This window comes from Mangifera indica, chromosome 3, assembly GCF_011075055.1.
Source record: "Mangifera indica cultivar Alphonso chromosome 3, CATAS_Mindica_2.1, whole genome shotgun sequence".
Taxonomy (NCBI): domain Eukaryota; kingdom Viridiplantae; phylum Streptophyta; class Magnoliopsida; order Sapindales; family Anacardiaceae; genus Mangifera; species Mangifera indica.
In genome coordinates, this window is record NC_058139.1 from 19,727,240 (window position 1) to 19,751,519 (window position 24,280).

General features: G+C 33.5%; 1 protein-coding gene across 2 annotated transcripts; it reads left to right on the forward strand.

Moving 5' to 3' along the window:
* The first annotated feature begins 1,366 nt into the window (after positions 1 to 1,366).
* On the forward strand, positions 1,367 to 22,311 carry LOC123212439 (proline-rich 33 kDa extensin-related protein-like). Of its 2 annotated transcripts, none has more exons than XM_044631580.1 (2): positions 1,367 to 1,799; positions 21,904 to 22,311. In XM_044631580.1, the coding sequence occupies exons 1-2, from the start codon at positions 1,387 to 1,389 to the stop codon at positions 21,923 to 21,925; spliced, it is 435 nt and encodes a 144-aa protein (XP_044487515.1). In that variant the 5' UTR covers positions 1,367 to 1,386; the 3' UTR covers positions 21,926 to 22,311. The 2 variants fall into 2 exon arrangements, with proteins under 2 accessions (XP_044487515.1, XP_044487514.1); XM_044631579.1 differs by having other exon boundaries at positions 1,367 to 1,533; positions 21,708 to 22,311.
* Positions 22,312 to 24,280: the final 1,969 nt, after the last annotated feature.

Genomic DNA, 24,280 nt, shown 5'->3' on the forward strand with positions numbered 1-24,280 from the left:
TTATCAGTATCTTCTAATACATGATATATATCTATAATACAATATTATACAGATGAAAAATGATATATATCATAAAATATGTCAAATTAATACAATATGAAACCTATTATCAATATGAATCGATATATTTTTTAAAGAAAATGATAATATAGTGTGGGTTCATTTGAGAAAATTTAAAATTTTAGGAGTATCTATGATATTTTTCAAAATGACGGGATATAAATTAAGTTTTTTATTATTTTATTAATATTTTAATATTTAACCTTTTAAAAATCATAATATACAATATTATACAATATTTGATACGGCAGCTAAAATGGTCTTATTCGGGCAATATGACTGTGCAGTATGAAAACAAGCCTATGCATCGGAACCGACAGGTTTCTGCCTCTTAACACCAATCACAGTCGCAGCATCCATAGTTCCACTATGTCGGGATATGCTTGAAATATTCCATTGGCAAAGGATTCGATCATGGTGCCATTAGTTCAGATAATATAATTAATTAATAGTAAATTTTAATGATTTGATAAGTTTTTCATCCCATTGCTTTGAAAATAAATATTGGCAATTTGATACAGACTTGTGACGCGGTCACAAAAATGAAGCTTGACATCTATCACAAGCCAAGTTAAACCGAATTAAATTCTTTTTAGTTCTAGTTTAATTTGGTTTAAAAAATAAATTAAATCTTTAATTAAACTCGGTTCAAATTCAAACTAAATGAATCTGACCCAAACCGAGTTAGTTTTCAAGCTTAAACCAGTTCGATTTGGGTCTATGCCTAGCTAGCTGCAAATTTCAGGAACTATGGACTAAAACATACACCAGGAAGCACGCATAGAAATGGAACTTGAGTTGAGATCAAAACTTTACAGCTGAAACTACTCATCTATATCATATTATTAGCACTCTGCTAAATTTACAAATAGTCAATTACGTATATGCCTCTTATTTCGAATTGCAACCACAAAACCGGTTACATTCAGATTCATAACCAGAATACGACACGTCGATCAATATCTGTTTGAGCTGTTGCACTATTATGTATCTAGAACAACATAATATATATCAACTCTGTATATTAACATATTCTATCTTGTTTTCTTTTTCATCCAAGCATAGGAAGAAGATAAATGGGAATTGACTGGTGCAGAGAAAGCAGGGGACCCATAGTATATTTAATCTCAACCCTTGCTAAAAATTCAAACTTTTCAACCGGGTGCGGGATCCATGCGAAGAAATTTATCGATCTTAGTATATAGGTCTTCAACAACATACCGCAAAAGAAAAACAACACGTGTTGTTCTCTTATTGGGCTTAGCTCATTATAAAAGCCATGCAATTGCTCAAGTTTTGCACCCAGCAAACATCGACTTAATTAAGATGAGTAAAACTTTTTTCTTGCTTGCCTTGTTGCTCCTTGGAGTGGTGCTTTTCACCACTCCCACTTCGGCCGATCAAAAACCACCCGGCGGTCACAAACCACCCGGCGGTCACAGACCGCCTGGTCACAAACCACCTTCCACGGAGGAGGAATCTGCAGAAACCTTGGATGTTAAGCCACCCACATACAAGCCACCACCAACACACAAGCCACCTCCTCCGAAGCACAAGCCGCCAACTCCCTTTGATGAAGCATCTAAGGAAGTGGAGTCAATCCCTGAACACGAGCCAATCCACAAGCCTCCTCCTAAGGGCAAGGGTGAGAAGCCACCACCTGGCCACTACCCTCCTGTCGAGAATGTTGAGGACTCACACGAGCCACCTGTCCATAAATCCCCTCCAAAGAAGCCACCACACAAGCCTCCAACTTCCAACTGATGACATGAAAACCAAGCTATCTACCTTGGTTAATAAATGTATCATGTAGTAAGAAATTAATAAGATCTCTTAATGATCCATCCTTTTTATGAACTAGTCATTATGGTCCTCAACCTATGTATGCATGTATCTTCTGTTGGTTCGTCTACGTAAGTTGCTGGATGTATCGTTTGTATCAATTGGCTTTCAGCCATGTAAAATGGGCATGCGTTTGGCTCTATTTGTGTAAAATTTCCAGTTAGTACTGCTTGCTGAACTAGTATTTGCTATTGGATGTAAACAAACATTATATCAGATTATCTTCGCTTTCATATATCTTAACTCTAAGAATTCCAAGTAACTAGCGGGAGAATTTGAAGAGAAGCACGAGATAAATGTTTAAAAAATGTCAGAATGCATGAGGAAAATGGCATGCATGGTATTGAAGTTGGTGGAAGACGAGGAGACAAAGTTAGGTCTATGTCACTTTAATATAACACCAGCTTATTCACGCATATTATTGGTTTACAGTCTAGAATTTTTTTGTTGATTAATATTCGATAGATTATTATATTAACATACTCCCCCAAATTTACTGTCTAATTTCTATAGAATATATTATTTAAGATAATATACCAATTTTAAATACGATTCAGAATACGATTTCAAATGTCGATTACAACTCATACAATACGAAGAACAAGAAATCAGGTGATATGTATAGTCCAATTCTTTTCCAGAAGGTGTCAAAGGGTCAGTATCGAAGGTGAGAAACGGAGAAAAGCCATTGTTAGGTTTGTCAAACTTTTCACTATATCTAAGGCTATAGTGCATTGTCGCCATATAAGATAATTCCCGAATTGATTATGAAAGATCTTTAGAAAACGACATGTCATATTGCATATATATTTATATATATTATAATATAATTTGATATTATTTTATTTTAATTTAAAATCATTGAACCATTTAATAACAAATATAAATATATTTATTTATTTATATATTTAAAAAAATATGTTTCGTTTTATAAATATATTATCACTGGCTAGAATTGTGGTGATTATCTGGTCCAATTTTGCTTCTTCCTTATCTTATATTGGTACTGGTTAGTGCCACTGGAAATGGAGTGCACTATCATTTTCACTAGCCTAATTGTCTTTATTTTTGTAAGGAAAATCTTTTCTTGTCCTTGTCCCATTCCTGATATGGAGATGACGAGGAAGTCAAAAAAATTATGGGAAATTCAGAAGTAAAAGTTTAGGAAATACATAAAAGGCCCCACCTAAGGTATAGTGAAATCTCAAATTCTTACTAGCCAAATTTTTAAAAACTTAAATATCTATCCATAATTTGGAAAATTAATAATTTATCCCCAAAATTAAGTTAGGATTAAGGATAATATCGTTATTTAACAATAATAGTTAAAGTTTATATCATTTTGCTTCTTTAATTTGAAAAACTAACAGTTTTATCTAAAATTAAGTTTTGAAAAGTGACATTTTCCCCTTACCTAAGGTTTTCAATTTCTCCGATGAATTTCTACCCAATGATGGCCGATCTCTCTCCCTCTCGATGTTGTCTCTCCCTCTAGTGCTCAATATCGGATTAAAAATGTTTGAATTCGATAAAATCCAAATGAAATCCAAATGAAGAGTCGAAACTCTTCATTTGGATCTTTGTCGTTCAGACTAAGTCGGTTTCGTCTGGACGATGATGATGGTCCAGTCGAGACCAATCTCCTCGTGTGAATTGTCGTTATTGTTGTCCAGACAAAACTGACTTCGTTTGGACGATGAAGATCCAGACGAAGAGTTTCGACTCTTCATCTGGATTCCATCAAATTTAGATATCATCAGTTTGATATTGAGCATCAATGAGGGGATGGGCTAGAAAGTGGATGAGTAAGAGATACATTTATCCTCATTCCTTATTGTGAGATTTTAATCATCCTCATTTTCATCCTCGTCTTATCCCCAACTATGAGAATTCTATCCATATCTATCTCTTCTTCGTCTTTATTAGAAAATCCCCTCATCATCAAAAGAGTGCGGTCCAAAGACCTAGTTTAGTAAACTAAATTGCTATCTCCAAGTCCAAGATTTGCAGTGTCACTTGTAAGTGATTGGTTCGTTAATTATTAATTTAATATGTACCTAATAACTGTTGGCTATCAAATAATGTAACTTCGACATAGTATAAACCTTATTACATGCTACAAATTCTAATGAATTATAAATTAATGTATTAGTTCATGCCAATGGATAAACAAAGAACGGAAAGTCGTGGATAGATGTCATGCAATAGCCACTTGGACAATATATCATACCTGCCCAGGAGCAGATTTAGCTAAACATTCAAGATTGGCAGCTATCATTGAGTATATTAATTGTCAGTAGTGACAGATTCCTCTTCAATGCCTAACCCGAAAGAAAAATTATTCATTTTCACCGTGGACTCCATGCTTTGTTATCGATGATGAAGAATTTTGACAAGCTTTTGAAACTAAACGTTCTTATTTCATTAAAAATTGGAAAGATATATTTAAAAATAGAATAAATTATCATTTTTCATCCAAATATGTTTGCGAAAACCATAATTCTGACAACTTAGCGGTTAAACTACAAACGCTTACCCAAAACAGGTCCATTAGTAGAAACTAATTGTAAAAAGAGACAAAAGTTATTTAACTCTTCAAAATTAAAAAAAAAAAAAAAATTGGCCAACAATGGATTATTAGGATGCACCTTGGCTAATGCGAATCATGTCAAATCTGATCAAATTGTTGATGATCACTTTTATGATCAAAATGAGATATTAAAAAAATATATTTGGGATGATAGAGTAATTTATATGCCTAATATTGTGATAAAACCCTTTTCTGTTAATGAGTTATATTTTGACTGAAAATTTGACATTTAAAAATTCAAAGGTGAGAACTGTGATAACTACAAACATTGGGTGAGAAAAAATTTATTCTCAAAATATATTTTTCAGGGATATTAATTAAAATAGACAACAACATTCCCGCCTAAACCTTTTTCGACAACAATTATTTCATTTTACCTTTTTAAGCAAACCATCTTTTTCATTCCAAAAATATCCCTAGTCTAATTTTTCAAACGCAACACTTGCCTTTCGTTGATTAATTGATTACCTTTCACGAAAATCATTAAGATTAAATTACCTGAAATGAATAAAATTTATAAATTAAAAAAGAAATTAATATTTATAAAATAATTTATTCTTATATATAAAAAATAATGGATATATAAAAAATAATATATTTTTCTTTAATTTATCTGTAATGAAAAATAGATTAAATTTTATTTTTTATAAAATAATTTATTTTTATATATGAAAAATAACGGATATATTTAAAACAATACGTTTTTCTTGAAATGGTGCGTTTTATTTTCAAACAGGTTGCAGTGAAGAGATGCGGGAATTTGGAAAGGGGTGCGAGAAGGGAATGGATGCTTTGAAACCTTGCGGGAATTTGAGAAAGGGTGCGGAAATGGTTGTTAATTTGGAAATGGGTGCGGAAACCTTGCGGAAATTTGAAAAAGGCTGCGGAAATGGTGGATAATTTGGAAAGGGGTGCAGAAACCTTGCGGAAATTTGAGAAATGGTGTGGAAATGGTCGATAATTTGGAAAGGGGTGCGAAAACCTTACAGAAATTTGAGAAAAGCTGCAGAAATGGTGGATAATTTGGAAAGGGGTGTGGAAACCTTGCGGAAATTTGAGAAATGGTGCGGAAATGGTCGATAATTTGGAAATGGGTGCGGGAATTTGTGAAAGGGTGCGATAAGCATTGCGGGTGCGTGGAAGGTGTGGCAATTACGGAAAAGGTGCAGCAGCAATGTCGAAAGGGTGCAAAAATTGTTGAAAGGTTACGACAATTTCTGAAAGGGTACGACAATTTCTGAAAGGGTGCGATAGTTTCTGAAAAGGTGTGACAATTGTCGAAAGGGTGTGGAAATTACCAAAAGGGTGCGGGAAAATATTAACGGGTGCGTGGAAGTGCAAAGAGGTGCGGCAAATGTTAAGTGGTGTGGGAAAATGTGAAATGGGTGCGTGGAAATGCAAAGGGTTATGGCAAAGTGTTAAGGGGTGCGGGAAATTGTGAAAGGGTACGATAAAGTGTGAAGGGGTGCGACAAAATGGTTAAGGGGTACGTGGATGCGTTGAGGGTGCGTGCAAGTGTAAGGGGTGCATGTATATGTGAAAAGGTGTCGGAAAGTGTGAACGGGTGCGGGAGAAGGGGAGTGGTCGAGAAGGTGTTAACGGTGGTCTGTAGGTGTGAATGTGTGTGTTAACGGTGTGAAAATGCAAATCGGCACTGGGAAGGTGTCAACGGTGGTCTGCAGGTGTGAATGTGTGTGTTAACAGTGTGAACATGCAAATCGGCACCAGGAAGGTGTCAATGATGGTCTGTAAGTGTGAATGTGTGTGTTAACGGTGTGAACATGCAAATCGACACTCCAAAATAACATCTCCTCCTCCCATAACTACAAACCAACACAATTAATCGGCAAAATCGCATATTTTAAGCCAACACAGTCAAATCGGCAAAATCAATCATATAATCAAAACTGTAATCAACTAACTAATCTACATCCATGCATCAAATGAAAGACAAAACGAAAACCTAAATCTCATCCAGTGTCCCAAAGCAGAATCAGTGTTAGCAATAAATATATACCTAAGACGACTCAAACAACATTGCCGTGATGTTTTCCGACGACGGTGAATGATGCATGGGTAAAATTTTGGTTTTGGCGAGACTGTCGATCCTCCTGGCTTGGTTGACGTTTTGAATTGCATGTCTGACATTTCTTAATAATTTTATAATTTCATCACTCAGCGTACCGTGCCACGTGCCCTACACCCTTGTCGAGGCCTTTCGGTAATTCCCGCACCCTTTCAACAATTGCTGCACCCTTTAGCCAATTGTTGCACCCTTTCACGCAATTGCTGAAAAGGTGCGTGGAAGGGTGCAAGAATTGTTGAACGGGTGTGGGAATTACTGAAAGGGTGCGGGAATTGGCTAAAGGGTGCGAGAATTGCTGAACGGGGTGCGAGAATTATTGAACGGGTGCGGGAAATGCCGAAAGGGTGCCACAATTGGCTAAAGGGTGTGGCAATTGGTGAATGGGTGCAGGAATTGTCGAAAGGGTACGATAATTTGCTGGAAGATTGCAGGTGCGTGCGCCCGTACGCAGTCCTAGCGCACAGGCGCCTGTACGCACCGGCGTAAGGGCGCTCGCACCCACGCAATAGTGCGCACGTGCCCGAAAGCAAGCACCAGCGCGTGCGCGCCCGCACCCGCGCCCGCGCCTGCACCCGCACCCGCACCCACACCCGCACCCCTTACCAAAGTGCTACACCCCTTACCAAATTCTCGCAGCCCTATTCCCGCACCCACTTTCGCACACCTTTGCAAGATTTCCGCACCCCTTTCAAAATTTCCGCACCCTTTTTCAAATTTCCGCATCTCTTAACGCACCAATCCCTTCCCGCACCCCTTTCCAAATTCCAACAACCTGTTTAAGAAGAAAATGCACCGTTTCAAGAAAAACCTATATATATCCATTATTTTGGATATATAACAATCAATTATTTTATAAAAAATTATTTCTTTTTTCAAATTATAAAATTTATTCATGCAGGTAATTTAATTTTAATGTTTTTTGTGAAAAGCATACAATTAATCGACGAAATGCTACGGTAACGTTGAGAAATTAAATAAGGGTATTTTCGGATTGAAAAATACAATTTGCTTAAAAAGATAAAACGGAATAATTGTTACCAAAAAAGGTTTAGGCAGCAATGTTGTTGCCTATTTTAATTAATATCCCTATTTTTCACTGTCACTATTATATATGTTTTCAAATTTGTGGTTAAGCACTGGAGAACTAGAGTTACAGTAAAGTGTTATGTTGGAATTCACGGATGACATTAATTATTCATTATCTTAAGTTCCTTTCTCTTTCTAAAGATAATCATGGGAATTAACAAGATCAATGAAATTGGTATGCCTTACTTGGAAAATTTAAAGCCTGTTTTTGACAATTTACGGATGACATTTAGTCACTTAAGTTTACCTAGTCATGTCCGTCCAATTGATGCTCTAGTTGACAATTATTAAATGGGAAAAACACCATCAAAATTTTAATTTAATCTCAAAAATATATTCACACATGATAAAAAACTTAAACACTCACTCAAAATTTAATCTATTAGGACATACCCATATATTTTCTATTAAGGTTAAGGGGTAAATTTGTTATTTTATCAATAATATTAAAATAATTAAAATTTTATCTCATTTTCTCCTTTTAATTTGAAAAACTAATAATTTGTTCCTAAATAAACTTTTAAAAAATTCACTTTTCCCCCCCAAAATCCAACCACTTTCTCTGATGACGGCCAACCCTTGACAGAGGAGTTTTCTTCCAGAGGTTGACCTCTGGATGACGATTGTCGTCCAAAGAGGACTATCGTCATCTAGATTTAGAGGACGAGCATCGTCCATTCTAGACGATAGAGAGTTGTCTATTTTAGATGATGCTTTGTCATACATTCTAGATGACGAGCATCGTCCAGATCTAAATAACACTCATCACTCTCCCTCCAGCCACATCGTTGCCAGTGGGTAGAGAGAGAGTGAAAAAAAAAATTAGGGATTTGAAGGGGTGAAAGTCACTTTTCAAAGTTCAGGTATGAAGGTAAAAGTTAATTTTTAAAATTGAAGGGGAAAATGCGATAAAATTATATAACTTGAATATAAACAGTAAAATAATAGTTTAACCCCTACATTTAATAGAAAACTTAATGATTGTTTAGAGATGAAAGGTGTTTAGATTTTTCATCAGTTGTAGGTATACTTTAGAGATTGGGCTAAAACTTGGGTGGGAAATAGTCTTTTTCCCTTATTAAATTAATTTCTTTTGAAGTGATGGTCACTTGCGTTAAACATAAGTTGAAATATTTTATGGTTGCTAGTTAAATTGCATACAAGTATCTTTCCAGGCGTTACCACTCACAAAATTTTGTTTAGTAATTGTTAAAATTGATGTGATTATAAGAGAGGATCAAGAAAGGTCCAGTGAGCCTTTTAAGTTTTAAACATTTTTGTTGCATGAAAACTCCTTGAACGAATTTGCACAGTTTTATTACTGTAACTCTCCAGTTAACACATAAATATAAAGTATGGCTTAAAGAGGAAAAGAAGAAAGAAAGACCTTAGTCATATGAATAATGTAACTAGCATCTGACACGTTAGACTAGATAAACTTTTTTTGAGAGTATGAGTTCAAGTCTCCTCTAACGATATATCAAGATCAAATTATTCACTTATCTAGTTCAATAATTATGAGATCGGTTATTAGATTCAGAGTTTGTTCTATTTGGTGTGGTTAATTTCGGTTCAATGTGACGGCTTAATTCGGGTGGGATGCCTCATTAAAAAAAAAAAAAACTTTATCTTAAAGTGAGGTAGCTCTCAAAAAAATATAGTTATCCTTCTTTGGCAATTCTTCAAATCAAATCCTTCTCATGGCTTGTAACCTTTCGTGCATGTTCTATTAGAATGCTTTTTCAGAGTTGTTAATAACATATATTACACAAAAAACTAGCATTAACGAAAGAAAAATAAAAAATAGATAAATACCTAGTGGTTATAAGTGTAATTTTTATGATTTTAATTATTAATTATTTATACTCTTATGAAAAATAAATAAATTTATGACTTCTTGTGAAAATATTTGTTAAAAATCCATTTTTTATCATTAAAAAGTTTTAAAAGTATTCTCTTCATTAATACTTTTAATAGAGAAAGCTATAACAACAGACAATGATGAGATTTTTCTAGTCATTAAAATTTTTTTATGATGGAAATAAACTTATAACAACCATTTTTCTCTTGTAAAAGTTATAAATTAATTTAGTTTTAACGAAAGTATAGATAATTATCGCTAAAATTATGAAAATAGTATTTATAATGGTAAAATATTTATCTATTCGTTATTTTCCTTTTACTAATGTTAGATTTTCTTTTTGTAGTGATAATTGCATGGACATGAGTTCATGAGTAGTGAGTTGAACAAATTTAAAAACTTTCTTGTGTCTAATTCGCACACCTCTAATTATTCTTATTAGAGTGGATTACAAAGTTGATTAGTCAATGCTAACCATTGTTATCATAGTTTTTCATGTGCAAGACTTAAAATTACGAACATAAATTGGTAACAAAAAATTACAAAATAATTTAATGCTAGTAGTAAAACCCCTACTAAAAATACTAAGGTATAGTCAATCTTTGATGCATGCACAGCTCCCCAAATGTTCGATTTAAAGGGACCAAATGACAAATCTAAAATTGTTAATTAGCCATCACTATAAAAATGAACTCTTAGTTCATTTTAAAGTAACCTAACTCATTTCATCTAATTCAACTCTCTTACTAAAAGAACTCTGCTCTCTTTTCTCTCTAAAATTCGGCCTAGTACCTAATGCTTTTGTTTTATTTTTTGGAGACTTCACACTTGAGAGGCTTGGCTCCATCAAAGAAAGAAAGGTAGGAGTAGGTAAAATAGTATAGTTACTTTACTTACTTTCTTTTATGCTTAATTCTTGCTTGAATGTAACATGTATGTCATCTATGCTTCATTTTCTTCCCATTCTCTTTCATAAACTGAGCAAGCTTGTTGACTGGATATGCGATGTCCGATTGGTAAACAACAGATATTGCAATGACCCAGTAACACTTTGATAAAGTTTTGAGTCAATTAGAGAAAAAGCATCATCTAGAACCAATGGTGGATGGGAGTAGACACCTTTTTGGCACTAAGCATTTTGGTTGGCTCTAAGAGCTCCTGAATGTATTTGTGTTGATTGAGGAACAATCTACCATTGACAAGAATATTTTTAATGCCAAGGAAAAGTTTCAATGTTCCTAAATTCTTGACTAAAAATTTTGTTGACAGGGCAACAATAAACTAATCAATAATGTTGGAGTTGTTTCCTATAACAATTAGGTCATCAACACATACTAAAAGGTATACAATTACTCCATTAACTTATAAGTAAAAAGAGAAGCATCTGTCTCAGTTGTGAAAACCATATTGAACAAGAAAGGATTTTGGTTCTTGATACCATGTTCTTGGTGTCTACTTCAAGCCATAGAACAATTTTTTTAACTTATAGACGTGCATTAGATTGTCTTTGTTAACAAAGCCAAGAAAATGATCCATGAAAATTTCTTTAGAGATAGAACTATGCAAAAATGCATTACTTACATCTAACTATTTGATTGACCATCTTTTGGAAATTCCAAGAGTCAAGATCACCCGAATGGTGGTTTCTCAGAGTACTCCTCACTAAAGCATTGATGAAACCTTTTTGCTATAATTCTTGCTTTGTCTTTGGTTATTGTCTCGTTCGAATTCTGTTTGATAAATAAAACCCATGTACAACCAACGACATTTTTGTTTGGGGGAAAAGGCACAAGTTCCCAAGTGTCATTCTTTAATGAAGCATTAAATTCTTTGGACAATGCAAGATGCTAGTTTGAATCACTTAGAGCTTGTGTGACTGAGGTGGGTTCAAGAGGTGATGGAGCGAGGTGTTTAGTTGCTATGTAAAAAGAATTTTTTTGGTTTGTAGATGTTAGTTAAGGCTCGAGTTGTCATGGACCTTGACATGTCTAGTTGGCTTGTGCAATTCGCACAGATTAGTAGTGACAAACCATTTTAGTCAGATTTTTGGTAGTTTTCGTGTTGAAAAACCACTGGGGAGGAAGAGGAGGTTCCGGTTGTGGAGTTAACGACATGCCAAGATGAATGGTTATCAGACAAAGGGAATAAATTTTTAGGGTTGTAAGTGAAATGTTTTGAACTTTGAGAGAGACATTGTTAACCCTAAAATATATTAACTTTAGGAACCTTAAAATTATATTGGGAGGAATTGTTAGTTTTCAATACTAAAGTGAGAAATAGAGATTAATTATTATTTTTTCAAATAAAATATTAAAATAACGATTTTAATCTTGATAAAATTAACAAAATTTAATATATAGTGAAGATTTGAGTTTTTAAAAAATAACTAGTAAAAACTTGGGAAAAGTGGAAAGTTTGGATGGGAATAAGTCCTTCAGCCTTATATTTATTATTATGGAGCATTGTAGTTGAAGATTAGAGATAGAGCTGTCGATGGGTCGGGCCGGGTTGGCTCAGGCTCGGCCCATCGGGCTAATGGGTCGGGTCGGACCTAAAGCCCAAACAATGATGGCCTTTCGGGCAGGGCTGATCCATTAATATATAAAGGCCAAAGGCCTGACCCATATAAAAATGGGCCTTAATGGGTCGGGCCAAGCTTTAAATATTTTTTAAAAAATTATTTAAAATTTTTAAACATAAATTATTTTTCAAATTATAAAACATAAATAAATATATACTATGATAATCTTAAAATGGATTGAATTCATTTGATACTTGATTTATTTGTAATATTTTGTAATGATAAAATTAAAATTAAAATAAAATTATAAACACAAAGAATTATTATTTATGAATTCAGATATCTTCTAAAAGATAATTAATGAGAGAAAATGAGATTGAAAATATTATAAAATAATTAAGACTAGAAATTTGTAAATGAAAGTGAAAATGAAGAAAAATTAAATAGGTTTATATAAAAAAATAAATTAATTAAAAAATTTAAAAAAAAAAATAAAGGCCAAGGCTTCTGCTATAAGGCAGAAGGCTTGTTTCCCTCTGCCTTGCGACAGAAGGCAGAAGCCTTGCTTTTGCCAGCAAAAATTTAAAAAAAAATATATCTAAACAGTATCGGATTGGGCCGGGTCAGCCCATGGGCTTAATATTAAAGTCCGAGGCTCGGCCTAACCCGATACGCTACAGTACCAGATCGGGCTTTCTCGTGCAGTGCTTTTTTTCCGTGCTTCGTGCCAGGCCTCCATTCAACCCGGCCCAATTGACGTGTCTAATTAGATATGACAACAAGATGGGTTAGGGTCGAATACCTTAATACCCGTCTTTGTTTTTATAGAAAAAACCTTTCTCCATTTTTGCCCTATCCTTGATTAAGAGATGACGAAGAATTCTTATCGCTTCCCACGAGAGAAATTCTTTATACTTTTCCTTCCTCATTTTCATTAGAAAAATAAAGAAATATTTATTAAGTTTCATGATATTTATATAATAATTTAAAACTTTTAAAGATAATTTAATATGTCAAAATTTAGAAAATATATAAAAGAGGAGTCGAACCAACGAGGGGATATCTTTATCTCCAACTACACAGATTTTATCACCTTCGTCCCTGTTCTATCTTTATTAGGAAAATATTCTCACTGCTTAAAAAAGGTAGAGCGAAGACCCAGTTTTATAGAGGGAATTGTTATCTCTATTTCTCATGAACAGGAAAAAAGTAATAAGCAATGGGGTTTGGGCTCCTTGCCCTCCCTCTAAATAACGATGCCCGAAAATGGAGGTAACTTCGAATCATCCGTGCTGAATGGAACAAATTATATAATTGCACTAGCTTAATTGGTAACAGTTGTATTTCCACATTCAATACGTTGAGAAATTGCATTATTGAGCTGACATTACAGATCAAAGTGCTGCACAACTCATTATCATATTTATGTGGAAAAAAAAAAGCCCAAACTTGAAAGACATAATGAGCTGAGAGCCTGAAGCTTTTGAAGTAGATCTTTACATTGAGTAAACCCACTAAGAATGGCAGCTAGAATGGGCTTATTTGGGCCCAATGTGGTTGATCAATACTTAAAAAGGCCTATACATGGCAGCCATCAGGTTTCTGTCTCTCCAACACCAATCACACTCGCAGCAGCACCCATAGTTCCCCCATGTGCGATATGCTTAAAATATTCTAATGGCAAAGGATTCGATTAAGGCGCCATTAGTTCAGATAATGTAATTAAGTAATAATAAATTTTAATGATTTGACAATTTGATAACTTTTTCATCCGGCATTTGAGTAATACTATTTATACGTATTTTAAATATATAAATATATATATTTTTTTATATATTATTATATGAGTAAATGTTATTTTATTTTTTATTTAAAATTATTTATTACATATTAATATACATAAATTATGTATATATTTATATACTTAAAATAGATATGTATAATTTTTTTTTTTCAAATAAAAATTAACAATTTGATGCAACTTGGTGACGAGATCACAAAAATGAAGCTTGCCATCTATCAATGAAGTTGCTATGTTTGGAGTTGAATTTAAATGAAGTTTGTTCAAACTTGAGTTTGGCTAGAATTAGCTCAAAATGAGCTATGTTCAAGTGAGCTCAAATTTTAGGGGTGTTTGACTCATAAAGTTTGAAAATTTAAAAAATTCGATATGAATTGATTAAAATGACATTATTTTGACTAATATGCATCAAAATGATATCGTTTTTATATTAAATTGAACTCAAAACTCAATTCAAATCGAACTCAAGCTCAACTACTATCAAACGAGCAGAGTTTGAACACTTTTGAAATGAGCTCAAACTCAAGTTTAGTTCTACTAAAGTCAAGCCAAGCTCAAGCGTAAACGAGTTTAAGCTTGACTCAGTTTGAATCCAACTCTAGCTATGTATGAAACATATTTGAATTTAATCCATTGATTTGCTTAAAAAATAGGTGCTTTGAGAATCAATGAAGTTGATGAATAGAACCGAGCATAAAAACCTTTTAACTTAAGTTTAATTCGAATAAAAAATAGTTCGATTTGACTTTGTTAAGCTAAAATTAAAAAATTATTTGATTTTGATTTAAATAAAAATGATTTAGCTTGAATGTATCGTTTAAATATATAGTTCAGATTTATAATTTAGATTTATGATTTAAACTTATGTCTCATTAATAAAATAATATCATTATATTTATCAATAATTAAAAAATGATATCGTTTTAGTAATTGTTTAATATAATTCAAATCGAATTATAAGTTAAATTTGAACTAAATCAAACTATCTATCCAACATACAATTGGATTTAAATTTTAAAAAACGAATTAAACCTCTTAACTCGAATTCGTTTTAAATTAAAATTAATCAAATGTAAATTGTGGTGAGCTAGCTAGCTCACTTTAACTCTATCCCTAGCTGCACATTTAAGAAACTATGGCCTAATTTCGTCCATTTCCCCTCACTTTCCTTCCTAAAACTTACACCAGAAGCCACGCATAGAAATGGAACTAAAGTTGAGATCAAAACTTCATAGCAGAAACTACTCATCTATGTACTATATTGTTAACAATAAAATTATGTATATGTATTTTAAATATATAAAATAGGTATATAAATAATATATTATCTTATAATGAAATAATTTTAAATTAAAAATAAAATAATATTTAATTATATGATAATATATCATCTATATACTCATTTTATATATTTAAAACATATGCATATGACATTTTCTATTATTAACGCTTCTAACTTTTATTTTTCGGGTGATTAACACTCTGTTAACTTTACAAAAATAGTCAATTCCGTATATGCCTCTTATTTTGAATTTCAACCACAAAACGAGCTACATTCAGAATCATAACCAGAACACGACACATCGATCCATATCTGTTTCAGCTGTTGCACTATTATGTGCCTACAACAACATGATATATATCAACCCTGTATATTATTAACATATTCTATCTTGTTTTGTTTTTCATCTGAATACATGAAGAAGAGAAAAGGGAATTGACAAGCGCAGAGAAAGCAGGGGACACCTCTTATACTTAAATCTCAACCCTTGCTAAATATTCAAACTTTTCAACTGGGTGTGGGATCCATGCGAAGAAATTTATTAATCCTAGTATATAGGTCTTCAACAGCATATCACGGAATACAAAACAACACGTGTTGTTGTGTTATTGGGCTTAGCTCATTATAAAAGCCATGCAATTGCTCAAGTTTTTCACCCAGCAAACATCAACTTAACTAAGATGAGTAAAACATTTTTCTTGCTTGCTTTGTTGCTCCTTGGAGTGGTGCTTTTCACCACTCCCACTTCGGCCGATCACAAACCACCCGGCGGTCACAAACCACCTGGCGGTCACAGACCGCCTGGTCACAAACCACCTTCCACGGAGGAGGAATCTGTAGAAACCTTGGATGGTAAGCCACCCACATACAAGCCACCACCAAAACACAAGCCACCTCCACCAAAGCACAAGCCGCCAACTCCCTTCGATGAACCATCTAAGGAAGAGGAGTCAATCCCTGAACACGAGCCAATCCACAAGCCTCCTCCTAAGGGCAAGGGTGAGAAGCCACCACCTGGCCACTACCCTCCTGTCGAGAATATTGAAGACTCACACAAACCACCTGTCCATAAACCCCCTCCAAAGAAGCCACCACACAAGCCTCCAACTTCCTACTGATGACATTAAACCAAGCTATCTACCTGGATTAATAAACCTATCAGATAGTAAGAAATTAATAAGAGCTCTTAATGATCCATCCTTTTTATGAACTAGTCATTATTATTGTCCTCAATCTATGTATGCATGTATCTTCTGTTGGTTCATGTACCTAAGTTACTGGCTGTATCGTTTGTATCAATTGGGTTTAAGCCATATAAAATGAGCATGCGTTTGGCTCTATTAATGTGAAATTTCCTGTTAGTACTGCTTGCTGAACTAGTATTTGCTTTCGGATGTAAAACATATTATCAGATTATCTTCGCTTTTATATGTCATAACTCTAAGAATTCCAAGTAACTAACGGGAGAATTTGAAGAGAAGCACGGGATAAATGTATGAATTTACTTCAAGACTGAAATTTCAACTTGGAAGTCCAATTCATTTTAGCTAAAATACCCTTTTCTCTAATGCAGTTTAAATTATTGGGTACTAATTCACTACAGCAGCATCTGAACTGACACTGTTAACGTCAGCCATTATATAAATATGTTAAAAAATATCAGACTGTATGAGGAAAATGGCATACGTGGTATGGAAGTTGGTGGAAGAAAAGAAGGAGATAAAGTTAGGTATAGGTCACTTTAATATATTACCAGCTGATTCACGTATATTATTGGTTTACAGTCTAGAATTTTTTTGTTGATTAATATTCTATAGATTATTATATTAACATACTCTCCCAAATTTACTGTCTAATTTGTATAGAATATATTATTTAAGATAATATACCAATTTTAAATATATAATATAATTTTATTTGAAAAATGACATTCAAAATACCATTTCAAATGTCGATTACAACTCATACAATACAAAGAAACAAGAAATCAGATGATATGTATAGTCCAATTCTTGTCCAGAAGGTGTCAAAGGGTCAGTATTGGAGGTGAGAAACGGAGAAAAGCCATTGTTAGCTTTATCAAACTATTCACTAAGTCTAAGGCTAGAGTGCATTTGTCGACATATAAAAGATCTTCAGAAAAAGACACGCATATTAAATAACGTGTGTGTTTCTCTCTTTCTATATATATTATAAATAATATTATATATATATATATTTTGAGAATACAAATAAATATTTATTTATATGTATTATTATGTGATTAATTTTAAAATCATTTGATTATTTGATAATATATAAAAATATATATTTATTTATGTATTCAAAGTAAATACATATAATTTTATTGATAAATTATCACATATAAGAATTGTGGGGATAATCTTGTTCTATTTTGCTTCTTCCTTTTCTTATATTATGATTTATTTAAATTAGTATTGCTTAGTGCCACCTAAAATTGAGTGAGTTACAGTATACTTTCACTAGTACAAGTGGAGGGGACAATGGGATAGAAAGCACTTAAATATTTTAATTTTAATTTAAATTTTTGTTAAGAAAATCTTTTTCTATCCCTACCCTGACTCTACTATGAAGATGACGGAGAATCTTTGTTCCCTTCTTGTAGAATTTTTCTTCCCTTTTCCTCTTATTCTTGTAACCTATCTTTACTATAAAATGATAAAATATTTATTAGATATTAAAACAAATTTATAATAATTAAAAAAAATGTTGAATTCAAATGTAAAAATGTAGAAAATACGTGGAGAAGGGGATGAAATGAGGAGGGGACAGGCAAGAGAGGGAACGAGTAAGCGATATGACTGTGGGATTTTAGCTGTTCTCATTTCCACCTTTGTCGGTTTCCAATTGTGAGGATTTTGATCATTTCCATCCTTATCTTTGTCTTTATTGGAGAAACCCCCTCCTGGTTCAGAGTGCTGCTGCGGATTTCTGAAATTTTTGTTGGGCTCGGGTCTCCCTTGGTGGAGCCGCTGCTGGAAAACCTTGATGCTGCCTCTGAAGTGTTTGCGATTTTGTAGATAGCCTGGACTTCCAGGGGTCTTTGAGTGTCTGGTGCTATCTGCTTCTCCCTTGTCTCCTGTCTCTGGATTCTTGGAGACATTTATTTTTTCTGCATTCTGCTGTGGCTCCTGGGGTTGGCGGCTTGTTTTCCTGATGCTTCTGCAGGATCCTCTCGTTTTTTTTTTTACTCTTGCTCTAAGATTGTTTTTTTCTGAAGATTGGTATGCCTGGGTTTTTCAGATGCTGTGTTGCGTCCGTTTCCTTAAATCTTGTTGCCAATTCTGTTGATGGTTTTGATCTGAGATCCTCTAGTAGCTGATCTAGGGAGCTGGCGATTTCTGTTGTCTTGGTCTAGGCTGCTGCTCTCCCTGGTTGCAACACTAATACTTTCGAGCTCACCTATGCCACTGCTGATGGATGGAAGGCTCTTCTCCTGGTTTCAACACTTGTCTCGGTAGCTGTTGGTGGTTATTCTCTTGAGTTTTCTTAGTTTGTTTTCAACACTCCAATTGTCATTTGTCATGTCGGTAGCTGTGGCTTCTGCAGTTTTTCCTTGCAGCTCTTCTTCCGAGGGTGTCCTGAGCGTGGTCGCCTGGAGTGTGCTGCTACTGTTTTGCATCTGTGTCTGTGATTTTGATGATGTTGGTGCCGATATCTGGCAGTTGTCGCTGGCTAGGTGTCCAGCTTAATTTCCAGTTCTGCCTTCTTGTTGCTGTCTTTGTTTGCTTGTGGCGGATTCTGCTTGGTGTGGAATTTCTGTTTTCTCTTTCTGGTGCGGTGCTTCAGCCTTGGTTACTCTATTGGCTTCCTTTGTGTGCCGTCTGGGGTTCTTGTTTGGTAGCATGCCTGCTGTGTATTGGCCTTCTTACGCTTTGGAGTTGCTTGCGGCAGAATGTTGCAATTGTCGGTGTCCTCCTGTCTGGGTCTGCTGCAAGTTACAGAATGGAAACCATGATATGAATTTCCTTAGTTTGTTTTCGCCTTTGGTGGTTGGTTTCCTTGTAGCCCGCGGGATCCAAGTTGCAGGCTTTTGCTTTTGCTGTGAATGTGAGTTGGAGCCTGGCTTGGCTTGAGCTAAAATGGACATGGACATATACAATTGTGACTTAGGTTAATGACTTGAATTGGTAATGTTAAAATTATTGGAATGTCCAGAGATGATTCCTTGTGTGCTTGAGACTTGGCTTTCCTTGAGGATGAAAAAAAAAATATCCTTGAAAGACACGATGAATCTGGGAGTATGACGCTAATTAATAAATACGTGTATTATTCATATATTATTTATATATTAAATTTGTTCAAAAGAATTTTTAAATTTAAAATATATCAAATGTGTATTTTATACCATTCCCATATTAAACACAAATTATACATCATATTTTATGTTTGTTATATTTTTGGCTTTTTGACTAAACTTAAGGTATAAATTGTCTCTTCTATTTTTAGTTATTTACAAAAATACCACTACCATTTAAAAAAAACCCAACAACATTTCTTTCTTAATTTTCAATCTTAATTTTGTGTTTTTCTTCCTTATAGCCTGTACATAGATTCACTTTGATCTAAAGTCTGAAATTTAAATTGATTAATTTGTTTACTTTTTCCAATTGACTAGTATATTACTTATTGTATAAAGAATTTTGATAATGTATTACATTATATTAGGTTTAATAGTTAATTAAATATTTTATATTTGAATTGTTATATTAATTTTCAATAAAAGATTTATGAAAAGTATTAAAATTGTTATGATATATTACTGTAATTTTAGAAACGTATTATTGATAATGTGTCATATTAAACTTATATATACATGTTCTATATGTAAATTTTAAGGACTTTTTTTACAAATCTATTTTTCATTATTCGCCGTATCACCCTCGTATAATTTGCATATCCTTTTTTTTCACATTCTTGTATTACTAACTAGGGTTTGAAGTTTTATAAGTAGAGTTTTATATTGTCTAAGCTCACTAAAGGCTATAGTTATCAGTATTCTATAATGCATGATATCTATCTATAATATAATATTATACATATGAAAAATGATATATATCATAAAATGTGTTAAATTAGTATAATATAAGACCTATTATCAATATGAATCGATAAATTTAAAAAAAAAAAAAAATATAATGTGGGTTCATTTGAGAAAATTTAAATTTTTAGGAGTATTTAATAGTTTTTAGAATGATGGGGTATAAATTAAGTTTTTTATTATTTTATTAATATTTTACCTTTTAAAAATCATAATATACAATATTATACTATATTTGATACGGCAGCTAAAATGGTCTTATTCGGGCAATATGACTGTGCAGTATGAAAACAAGCCTATGCATCGGAACCGACAGGTTTCTGCCTCTTAACACCAATCACAGTCGCAGCATCCATAGTTCCACTATGTCGGGATATGCTTGAAATATTCCATTGGCAAAGGATTCGATCATGGTGCCATTAGTTCAGATAATATAATTAATTAATAGTAAATTTTAATGATTTGATAAGTTTTTCATCCCATTGCTTTGAAAATAAATATTGGCAATTTGATACAGACTTGTGATGAGGTCACAAAAATGAAGCTTGACATCCATCACAAGCCAAATTGAACTGAATTAAATTCTTTTTAGTTCTAGTTTAATTTGGTTTAAAAAATAAATTAAATCTTGAACTCGGTTTAAATTCAAACTAAATGAATCGGACTCAAACCGAGTTAGTTTTCAAGCTTAAACCAGTTTGATTTGGATCCATGCCTAGCTAGCTGCAAATTTCAGAAACTATGGCCTAATTTCCATTTCACCACAGTTTTCTCACTAAAACTTACACCAGAAAGCACGCATAGAAATGGAACTTAAGTTGAGATCAAAACTTTACAGCTGAAACTACTCTTCTATATCATATTATTAGCACTCTGCTAAATTTACAAATAGTCAATTACGTATATGCCTCTTATTTCGAATTTCAACCACAAAACCGGCTACATTCAGATTCATAACCAGAATACGACACATCGATCCATATCTGTTTGAGCTGTTGCACTATTATGTATCTAGAACAACATAATATATATCAACTCTGTATATTAACATATTCTATCTTGTTTTCTTTTTCATCAAAGTATGGGAAGAAGATAAATGGGAATTGACTAGTGCAGAGAAAGCAGGGGACCCATAGTATACTTAATCTCAGACCGTTACTAAAAATTCAAACTTCTAACCTGGGCGTGGGATCCATGCGAAGAAATTTATCCATCTTAGTATATAGGTCTTCAACAACATACCACAAAAGAAAAAACAGCACGTGTTGTTCTCTTACTGGGCTTAGCTCATTATAAAAGCCATGCAATTGCTCAAGGTTTTCACCCAGCAAACATCAACTTAATTAAGATGAGTAAAACTTTTTTCTTGCTTGCTTTGTTGCTCCTTGGAGTGGTGCTTTTCACCACTCCCACTTCGGCCGATGAAAAACCACCCGGCGGTCCCTACCCTCCCGGCGGTCCCTACCCTCCTGGCGGTCCCCACCCTCCCGGCGGTCACAAACCACCTTCCACGGAGGAGGAATCTGCAGAAACCTTGGATGTTAAGCCACCCACATACAAGCCACCACCAACACACAAGCCACCTCCTCCAAAGCACAAGCCGCCAACTCCCTTTGATGAACCATCTAAGGAAGTGGAGTCAATCCCTGAACACGAGCCAATCCACAAGCCTCCTCCTAAGGGCAAGGGTGAGAAGCCACCACCTGGCCACTACCCTCCTGTGGAGAATATTGAGGACTCACACAAGCCACCTGTCCATAAATCCCCTCCAAAGAAGCCACCACACAAGCCTCCAACTTCCAACTGATGACATGAAAACCAAGCTATCTACCTAGGTTAATAAATGTATCATGTAGTAAGAAATTAATAAGAGCTCTTAATGATCCATCCTTTTTATGAACTAGGCGTTATTGTCCTCAACCTATGTATGCATGTATCTTCTGTTGGTTCATCTACGTAAGTTACTGGATGTAACGTTTGTATCAATTGGCTTTCAGCCATGTAAAATGGGCATGCGTTTGGCTCTATTTGTGTAAAATTTCCTGTTAGTACTGCTTGCTGAACTAGTATTTGCTTTTGGATGTAAACAAACATTATATCAGATTATCTTCGCTTTCATATATCTTAACTCTAAGAATTCCAAGTAACTAACGGAGAATTTGAAGAGACGCACGAGATAAATGTATGAATTTACTTCAAGACTGAAATTTACTTCGAGATAAATGTATGGAAGTTGGTGGAAGAAAAGAAGGAGATAAAGTTAGGTCTAGGTCACTTTAATATATTACCAGCTTATTCACGCATATTATTGGTTTACAGCTTAGAACTTTTTTGTTGATTAATATTCTATAGATTCTTATATTATTTAATGTCTATAGAATATACTATTTAAGATAATATACCAATTTTAAATATATAATATAATTTTATTTGAAAAATGACATTCAAAATACGATTTCAAATGTCGATTACAACTCATACAATACAAAGAAACAAGAAATCAGGTGATATGTATGGTCCAATTCTTGTCCATAGGGTGTCAAAGGGTCAGTGTCGAAGGTGAGAAACGGAGAAAAGCCGTTGTTAGCTCTGCCAAACTTCTCACTAAATCTAAGGCTAGCGTGCATTGTCGCCATATAAGATAATTCCCAAATTGATTATAAAAGATCTTTAGAAAACGACACGTCATATTAAATAGTGTGCGCGTGTGTGTATATATATATATATATATATATATATATATATATATATATATAAATTTTTTTTTTTGCTTCTTCCTCCTCTTATATTATTATTTATATATACTAGTACTGGTTAGTGCCACCAGAAATGGAGTGCACTATCATTTTCACTAGCCTAAGCAGTGATAAGAACGGGACATGTAATAGTCAAATACCTTGATTATTGTTTTTATTTTTGTAAGAGAAATCTTTTCATGTCCTTGTACCATTTCTAATATGGAGATGATGAGGAAGTCAAAAAAATTACAGGGAATTCAAATGCAAAAGTTTAGAAAAAATATAAAAGATGGGATAAATTGAAAAGAAGACAGATTAGAAAGAGAACAAATAAGAAATATATTTATTTTCATTTCTAATTGTGTGATTTTAATCATCTTCATTTTAATCTTTGTTTTGTCCATAATTATGAGAATTTTAACCATCCCTATTCTTATCCTTATTTTTATTAGAAAATTTATTCCTCATCAAGAGAGGGGGTTCAAAGGCCTGGTTTAGTAAACTAAATTGTTATCTCCAAGTCCAAGATTTACATCACTAAGATTTGTAGTGTCACTTGTAAGTAATTGGTTCGTTAATTATTAATTTAATATGCACCTAATAACTGTTGGCTATCAAATAATGTAACTTCGACACAGTATAAACCTTATTACATGTTACAAATTCTAATGAATTATAAATTAATGTATTAGTTCATGCCAATGGATAAACAAAGAAAGGAAAGTCGTGGATAGATGTCATGCAATAGCCACTTGGACATTATATCATACCTGCCCCAGGTGCAGATTTAGCTAAATATTCAAGATTGGCAGCTATCATTGAGTATATTAATTGTCAGTAGTGACAGATTCCCCTTCCATGCCTAACCCGAAAGAAAGATTATTCATTTTCACCGTGGACTCCGTGGTTTGTTATCGATGATGAAGAATTTTGACAAGCTTTTGAAACTAAACGTTCTTACAAAAGTTAAATTATTTCATTAAAAATTAGAAAGATATATTTAAAAATAGAATATATTATCATTTTTCATCCAAATATGTTTTTTATCGATGATGAACAATGGATTATTAGGATGCACCTTGGCTAATGCAAATCATGTCAAATCTGATCAAATCGTTGATGATCACTTTTAGGATCAAAATGAGATATTAAAAAAAAATGATTGGGATGATAGAGTAATTTATATGCCTAATATTGTGATAAAACCCTTTTCTGTTAATGAGTTATGTTTTGGCTGAAAATTTGAAATTTAAAAATTCAAAGGTGAGAACTATAATATCTCCAAACATTGGGTGAGAAATTAATTTATTCTCAAAATATATTTTTCACGGTCACTATTATTTATGTTTTC